The following is an 8,035-nucleotide window of genomic DNA, read 5'->3' on the forward strand; positions in this document are numbered from 1 at the left end:
TGTTGTCCAGGCTAGAGTCATGTGGCATCAGCCTACCTCACAGGAACCTCGAACTCCTGGGCTAAAGTGATCCTCCTGTCTCAGTCTCCCAGCATGCTAGGATTACAGGCGTGAGCCACCACGCCGGCCTGACCTGGATTGAGATGCAAAGTAGTAAGACCTTGCTTTGGCCGGCGCAGTGGCTCACAGCTGTAATCTTAGCACTCTGGGAGGCCAAAGAGGGAAGATCGCTTGAGATTGGGAGTTTGAGATCAGCCTGAGCAAGAGTGAGACCCCCATCTCTACTAAAAATAGAAAAAATTAGCCAGCCAACTCAAAATAGAAACAAAAAATTACCCAGGCATGGTGGCAAACCACTGTAATCCCAGCTACTTGGGAGGCTGAGGCAGGAGGATCACTTGAGCCCAGGAGTTCGACGTTGCTGTGACCTAGGCCAATACCACAGCACTCTAGCCCGGGCCAAAGAGTGAGACTCTGTCTCAAAACAAACAAAAAAAAGACCTTGGTTTGCAGAGGTCAGACTAGAAAGGGAATTACAGAAATATTCACAAGAAGTCAGCAGAAGATGGGGATTCACGGACATGGAAGGTAAAGAAGTACAACTCATAGGATTTGAGGTTGCAAGAAGTAGTATTGAAGCCATTGACAGAAATAAAAGAAGTTGGGAGAGAGGTAGCATGGCTTGGAGCACTGGTGTTTTGGAAGCAATCTTCAACATTTCAGGGGTATTGAGGATTGGGGAAGAAAGGACATCAGTTGTACCTGCATCATCAAGAGCAACGCTAGCTACCTTTATCTATGTATGGGACTCCGGTTCCCAAGCAACAAACGTTTCAAGATAGCTGATGGGCCTGGGTGCAGTGGCCAATGTCTGTAACCCTAGCTCTTTAAGAGGCCAAGGTGGGAGGATTGGTTGAGGCCAGAAGTTCAAGGCCAGCCTGGGTAACATAGTGAGACCTTGTCTCTTTAAAAAAAAAAAAAAAAAGCAAGTTTAGAACAATGTCTCTGAACTCCTGGATGGTAAGATTACAAATACTACTGTAGAGTACAGGTGTAGCCCGTAGCAGTTGTTTAATGGTAGCTATCAAGAATGGGTCGGTTTGGGGAAAGAGCTGGGGTCTAAAGTAACAAACCACTCATCAGCTCTGTCTTTCCTACTCTAGGCTTAGGAATGCCCCCTTTTGATTCCACCTTTTCTGGCTTCTCAAGTCCTTGACTTCCCCCAGCCATGTTCTCATCCTAGCTCTGAAGTCACCTCTGTGTTGATTTCGGTGTAAACTAATTTGGTTCTTCCCTTACTCTGCCCTTGACAGCATCTGTGGAACCCTCCATTCTGTGGATCAGGTGAGCTATTAGCAAGGGCTCGGAATCAATTCTTGGAGGGGAGGGGAGACCTTAAGGGTTAGGTATTTGCATTGTGTCTCCAGGGTCAGTGATGGTGTTCATTTTCCTCTCGTAGTATCTCAACATAAAACTAACTGACATCAGTGTCACAGATCCTGAGAAATACCCTCACATGGTGAGTTGGGAACCATGGGAAAGAGGAAACACCTTGAAAGCATTTGGCCCCAGGTGGCTAGGGACATTTTTAAGGGTGTTTTCATATTTGTCTATCTTTGTCTAGTTATCAGTGAAGAACTGCTTCATCCGGGGCTCAGTGGTCCGCTATGTGCAGTTGCCGGCAGATGAGGTGGACACACAGTTGCTACAGGATGCAGCAAGGAAGGAAGCCCTGCAGCAGAAACAGTGATGGCTCCTCCTCTTTCCCCTTCTTCTTCCATTGGTGACCCATAACTTCAAGACCCAGCCCAGACCCCTCTCCCCCAGTACTTGAGGTGTTTTTTTTTTTTTTCTTTTAAATAGTGATTTTTTTCTTTTAAAGGGATAAGAGGAGTAATAGTGGGAAACAGCTATCTTCTGTTGAGAAGGGGAGGATAAGTAGACTGGGAAACTGCAAAGCCTTCCCAGTCCCTAGCATCTGCCATTCTCACTCCTTCCCTGGAGATTCTGGGAGAGTTTCCGAGTTATTTCCAGGGCAGCACGTGATTCATTTTGGGGATGGAAGGAATCTGTCCCGCATCGGGAATAAAATTTATGATGCAAATTTGAGTTCTGGTTCTGTAGTTTGTGTTTTGGGAAGGGAACTGGGGGGTGGAAAAGGATGTTGAATTCATCTCAGCCCTGTTAATTCCCGTTCCCCCAGCCAAGACTGCAACTCAACTTCCCAGCATTATCTACTACCACTCTCCTTGGTATAAAGCATCTAATACAGTTGTACTACACCATGTTTCCTGAACATGCCCCTACCTACATGTTCTCCCTCTGGTCCTTTTGCTTATACTGTACCTACATCTGGAGTGCTTCCTGCCCTTCCATCTCTGTGCCCTATCAATCTGAGAGTGTCAAGAAATACCAAAATGCATTTGATGCTGGTGGGTTTCATCGTCAATCCAGCCAAATCAATACACTTCTTCTGAATATCCATAGACGATAAATAAAAACAAGTGATGCAATTTGTATTGTGAAGAGAAGTTATGTGGGGATTACTAAATTTCATTCACTCCTTCAGCAAATATGAGTTCCTGAACCAATGAGAATTCTCAGCCTTAAGGGACCTTAGAGACCATCTAGCGTGACCCTCTTCTCATATATGAAGAAATGAGGTTCAGGGAGGAAGCTGGACGTCCAGGGCCGTGGCAAATGGACCTCTCCTTCGGTCCCCGTCACGCAGCTCCCGCCTTAGCCGGTTCCGGCTACCAGCTGGGGACCGCCCTCGCCCCGGGGCCCGACCCTCCCGGCCTGTTCCCCTGCGGCCCGCTGGGCGCCGCCCTCGCCTCCCGGCCCGAGGACCCGTGCGAGGTGCCCTCGGCGGCGCCTGACGGGAGCGCGGTCCCCGAGAGCGTCCTCCGGGCCTGCGCCCGCGCCCCGCGCTGCTCGTGAGCGCGGCGGGTGGCGAGCGGCGCGGCCGCGGGACCAGTGTCGGGCTGGGCAGCGCGCGCACGTGCAGGCGGGACACGGCCGCCCCCGCCAGGACCCGCAGGCCCGGAAGCGCTCCCTGTCACAAAGGTGGGAACACGTGGGCGGCGACTTCCCGGGCCGCTGTCTCTAGGAACTAGGGTCACTCGGAGAGCCGCCCATCGTCGCCACCCGCCCGACTCCTCCGCCCCGGCCGCTCGGCCGGTCCAGCCGCAGCCGGCGCTTGGCTGTGAGGTGGATTCCCGGCCCGGTCTGACCCTCTCCCGCCAGTACGTACACGCGGCTCGAACCCGCAGCCTACCGGACGCCTACCCGCTCCTGCGAGTCTCCCACACTCCCCGAGGCCCCGCGATCGTGGGCAGTCCCCCGTCCCCCTCTTCCCAGGTGCTCCCCACTGTCACTGCCACTCTGAGAGCCGGTCCTCATTTCCTATAGTTTAGTCAGACCCTCAATCCTCGGGATTTGGGGCGCCTGCGGAAAACCCAGGCGAGAGGGGCCCCTCTCTACTCACATATAGGACCCCCTGGGTCCCTCAGTCTTCCCCGTGTCTCTTTCTCCCTAGGTTTTCCACCTCGTTCGGATCCCCTCAACTATGTCCATCCTCTACGTCTCCCCTCACCCAGATGCCTTCCCCAGCCTCCGAGCCCTCATAGCCGCTCGCTATGGGGAGGCTGGGCAGGGTCCCGGATGGGGAGGAGCCCACCCCCGCATCTGTCTCCAGCCGCCCCCGAGCAGCCGAACTCCTTTTCCCCCACCCCGGCTGCCAGCCCTGGAGCAGGGACCGGGGGGGCTCTGGGTGTGGGGGGCCACGGCTGTGGCCCAGCTGCTGTGGCCAGCAGGCCTGGGGGGTCCTGGGGGTAGCCGGGCAGCTGTCCTCGTTCAACAGTGGGTCAGTTACGCCGACACGGAGCTCATACCAGCTGCCTGTGGGGCCACGCTGCCAGCCCTGGGACTTCGAAGCTCCACACAAGACCCCCAGGTGAGAGCGTGGCCAGAGAGGGGAAATTCAGAGGAAAGAAGCAAGGATTGGAATGGATAATGAGACAGGAAGGTAGCTTGTCACATGTGGAAAAAGAGTGCTCAAATCCCAGATTGCCACCTGGTACGCTAACCTTCCGCACGTTTCTTAAATTCTCTGAGCCTTGGTCTTCCTAGTCTACAAACACACAAGTTGATGTGATATCTGCCTCACTGAGTTAATGAGATTAAAAGATTTGCACAGAGCACACGGTCTATCTCTGAGTAAAAGTTTGATGAGGATAGAGATTACTCTGAATTGTAGGAAAAGACTGGGTGAGGGAAGAGATGACAGTTGCTGGGAGGAGATAAAGGAGGAATGGCATGAGGAAGGGCAGTGAGAGAGAACACCACTGAATTGTAACTGGAGATGCTTCCAGAGTAGAGCTGCTCCTGGTGTGCTTACAGCTCTGCCTCCTTGCACAGCGTTGAGCACAGGGTGGATGCCTAGTATTTCTTTTACTTTTTTATTTTTTGAGACAGAGTCTCACTCTTTTGCCCAGGCTAGAGTGAGTGCCGTGGCGTCAGCCTAGCTCACAGCAACCTCAAACTCCTGGGCTCAAGCAATCCTTCTGCCTCAGCCTCCCAAGTAGCTGGGACTACAGGCATGCGCCACAATGCCCGGCTAATTTTTTCTATATATTTTTAGTTGTCCGATTAATTTCTTTCTATTTTTAGTAGGTAGAGACGGGGTCTCGCTCTTGCTCAGGCTGGTTTCGAACTCCTGAGCTCAAACAATCCACCTGCCTCGGCCTCCCAGAGTGCTAGGATTACAGGCATGAGCCACCGCGCCGGGCCACCTAGTATTTCTTGAATGAATGAATGTTGACAGACCCTGGCTTGCTCCCTCATATTCTGATTACCCTATCAAAAATAGTCCCTCTCTCCCAGAATTTCCTAATCCCCTCAGCCTGCTTTATTTTCCTTCATAGGAGTCCAGAAAATAGGGCAATGTATTATGTATTTGCTCATTTATTGTTCCCCCACTGGAATGTAAACTCTTCCAGGTCAGGGCTCTGTTCATGTCGTCTCTCATTCCTTAGAGACGTGCTGAATAGACACGTGCTGATGCTCTGGACCTGGCATTACTGCGTTGCTCTGTGCTTAATATATTGCATCTGACATACAATAAGTGTTCAGCGGGGATTTGTTGGGTGAATCAGAAGTATTTTTATTATGACCATCTGAGTGAAGAAGAAACTGGCCTCAGAGGTGGCCATGTGTGGGAGTAGGAGTGGAGGGAGGCCAAATGGGTTGGGTGGGGTTGGAGGCGAGGGTGGGGATTGAGGTGGGCCAAGCCTTGTCTCACACCCTTCCCCTTCCTGCCAGGCTGTGCTGGGGGCCCTGGGCAGGGCCCTGAGCCCCTTGGAGGAGTGGCTTCGGCTGCACACCTACCTGGCCGGGGAGGCCCCCACTCTGGCTGACCTGGCGGCTGTCACAGCCTTGCTGCTGCCTTTCCGATACGTGAGTCACCGGGGCCTGGGGAAGAAGAAGAGTGCTCCCCTCAGACCTCACTGCAGGGTGATTAAGGGTCATCATTTCTTTCCCATCCCAGGTCCTCGACCCACCTGCCCGCCAGATCTGGGGTAATGTGACTCGCTGGTTTGTCACGTGTGTCCAACAGCCAGAGTTCCGGGCCGTACTGGGAGAAGTGGTTCTGTTCTCAGGGGCCAGGCCTCTCTCTCAACAGTCAGGTTAGGAAGGGTAAGGAGTGGGAGGATGGGGGCTCCTGTGGGGCCTCCAATACAACTCACTTTCTTTTTTCTCATAAGAATGGCAGAATCACTGGGGGAGGGGAGGGTAAGGTGGGAAGACAGCCTGGGTGAGCCCTTGGGCAACTGAAATAGCCCATCTGAAACCTGCTAGCACCATTCACAGAGGGTCCCCAGCAGGCTAAGTCTGAGTTTCTGTGCCTCTGTTCAGGCTCCGAGGTCCCTGCACCCCCAAAGACAGCTGCTCAGCTTAAGAAAGAGGCAAAGAAACGGGAGAAGCTAGAGAAATACCAACAGAAACAAAAGATCCAACAGCAGCAGCCACCTCCTGGGGAGGTGAGAGGCTAGGGCGGAGCTGGAAGGAAGGTTGATGCCGTGGCCGGTTGGCTAATATCTGGGCCTATATCTTCTCCCTCCCAAGCAGAAGAAACCAAAACCAGAGAAGAGGGAAAAACGAGATCCTGGGGTTATTACCTATGACCTCCCAACCCCACCTGGGGAAAAGAAAGGTACTAGGAGGGGGAAGGGGCCCACCCTTCAACTGCTCCTTCCAGGTTTTCACCCCTTCTTGCTCTGTTCTTGCTCCCACCACTTTGCTTGGTGAGGGTTTGCAGAGTCCCCCAGGCCCTCCAATGCCTGTCTTGTGATGTGAGCCACAGGGCCCCTGATCCTTCTCTGCTGGCCTGTCCTCTTCTTAGCTGTTCCCAGCCTTCATGCTGAGCCCTGCCCTCCTCTCCCCCAGATGTCAGTGGCACCATGCCCGACTCCTACAGCCCTCAGTATGTGGAGGCTGCCTGGTACCCTTGGTGGGAGCAGCAGGGCTTCTTCAAGCCAGAGTATGGGGTAAGTGGGCACTGCTGCCCGGGCCCGGGGCTGGGGGAAAGGGCAGGGCTGAAGGAAACGATGCCTGGGAGAGGGCTGGGAGAGGTGACATGAGGCCTTAGCACATGCCATCCTTCTCCACCATCAGCGTCCTAATGTGTCAGCGTCAAATCCCCGAGGTGTCTTCATGATGTGCATCCCACCCCCCAACGTGACAGGCTCCCTGCACCTGGGCCACGCGCTCACCAACGCCATCCAGGACTCCCTGACTCGATGGTGAGCTCCTGTCTGCAACTCGGACTGCTTCCTCTGTCCTCTCTGGCACCTTTCTCTTCCCGACCCTGCCCCCCAGCCTCCCTCCTTCTGGGTTGGCCCTCAGCTCTGCCCCCTAGTGGCGCTACACTTTCTCTTTCTCTGTGTTTCTGTCATTCCCATCTGATCTTTTAGGGTCCTCTCCTAGTCACATAATCCCATCCAACACCTCCCACCTCTTCTCTCATTTCTCTTTCTACTAAAAATAACATTATTTTGAATTTAACTAGAAATATGTGAATATATTCTTGTTGTAAGAAATTTAAAGTTTCAAGTCTCCCTGACTCCCCCCACCTACTTCCTCCCAAGATTTACCCATTGTTATCACTTTGATATGTATCTTTCCAGACCTTTCCTATTTACTTACATGTATATGTCCCCATAGAAATTTATAGTTTTCCTTTTTATTCTATTTTCTATCATAAAGGGTTCACATCAAACATCTTATACTGCAGCTTCCTTCTTACGCTGAACAGTTTCTCTTGGAGATCTTCCCTTGTCTTTGTGTACAGACTGACTTCTTTCTTTTTAATTGCCCCATAGTATTCTATAGTGTGGATATACCATAGTGGGGTCACTTTTTTATTAATGGTTGTTCCTAAGTCTTTTCTCTGGAAACCTTGCTGGAAGGCACATCCCTGTACATGCGTGTTCAAGCATGTGTGGAAGGATTTCTCTGGTGTAGCTATTAGGAAGTGAAACTGCTAGGTGGGCAGGGGCACACCTATATTAAGTACGCCCGGAAGCTGCCAAGTTGCCCTCTAGGCCTGCTCTCCTGCTCTATACCTCCATGAATTGTGAGGATATTCATCTCCCCATCCTCGTTAACCCTGGGCTTTATGGGTCTTCATTTTGCCAATCTGATGGGCAAAAAATGGTACTTCTCTTATTTCACTGTGTGTTTCTTTGATTACTACTGAGGCTGTGCCTCTTCTCCTATGTTTCCTGGCCACTCAGATTTCCCCCAATGTAAATTGACTGTACATATCTTTTGCCCATTTTTTAATTGATTCTTTGTTGTTTTTCATTTTTAATTTTTTGTTGGAGATTCGTTACCTACCCTTGGTATTGGTTTTTTGTTATAAATGTTGTAAATGTTTTCGTTGTATTGTTATTTTATGATAGTTCTCCTATTATTAAAAATGTTTCTCTTGTTTCGCTTTCTTTTCACTGTTAATGTTTTATTATTTTATTTA

At 51.5% G+C, this 8,035-nt stretch overlaps 2 protein-coding genes across 4 annotated transcripts in view; both read left to right on the forward strand.

Moving 5' to 3' along the window:
- Positions 1–2,104, forward strand: part of LSM2 (LSM2 homolog, U6 small nuclear RNA associated (S. cerevisiae)) — a 6,570-nt gene extending 4,466 nt beyond the window's left edge. The window contains exons 3-5 of the mRNA XM_012653692.1: positions 1,314–1,344; positions 1,460–1,519; positions 1,625–2,104. Coding sequence (XP_012509146.1) covers positions 1,314–1,344; positions 1,460–1,519; positions 1,625–1,750 — 217 coding nt within the window. The 3' untranslated portion in view covers positions 1,751–2,104. The remainder of the gene's footprint in view (positions 1–1,313; positions 1,345–1,459; positions 1,520–1,624) is intronic.
- Positions 2,105–3,041: 937 nt separating this feature from the next.
- VARS (valyl-tRNA synthetase) overlaps positions 3,042–8,035 on the forward strand; it is a 17,171-nt gene continuing 12,177 nt past the window's right edge. Inside the window, exons 1-8 of one of the 3 annotated variants that reach the window (XM_012653694.1) lie at positions 3,042–3,066; positions 3,539–3,955; positions 5,323–5,457; positions 5,549–5,687; positions 5,917–6,041; positions 6,127–6,214; positions 6,448–6,548; positions 6,676–6,803. In XM_012653694.1, the coding sequence (XP_012509148.1) occupies positions 3,569–3,955; positions 5,323–5,457; positions 5,549–5,687; positions 5,917–6,041; positions 6,127–6,214; positions 6,448–6,548; positions 6,676–6,803 (1,103 nt within the window). In that variant the 5' untranslated portion in view covers positions 3,042–3,066; positions 3,539–3,568. Of the gene's footprint in view, positions 3,067–3,089; positions 3,246–3,538; positions 3,956–5,322; positions 5,458–5,548; positions 5,688–5,916; positions 6,042–6,126; positions 6,215–6,447; positions 6,549–6,675; positions 6,804–8,035 lie in introns of those variants that run through there. The other 2 variants (XM_012653693.1, XM_012653695.1) reach the window with 2 other exon arrangements.

Source organism: Propithecus coquereli, unplaced genomic scaffold (assembly GCF_000956105.1).
Source record: "Propithecus coquereli isolate 6110/MARCELLA unplaced genomic scaffold, Pcoq_1.0 Scaffold426, whole genome shotgun sequence".
Lineage (NCBI taxonomy): Eukaryota > Metazoa > Chordata > Mammalia > Primates > Indriidae > Propithecus > Propithecus coquereli.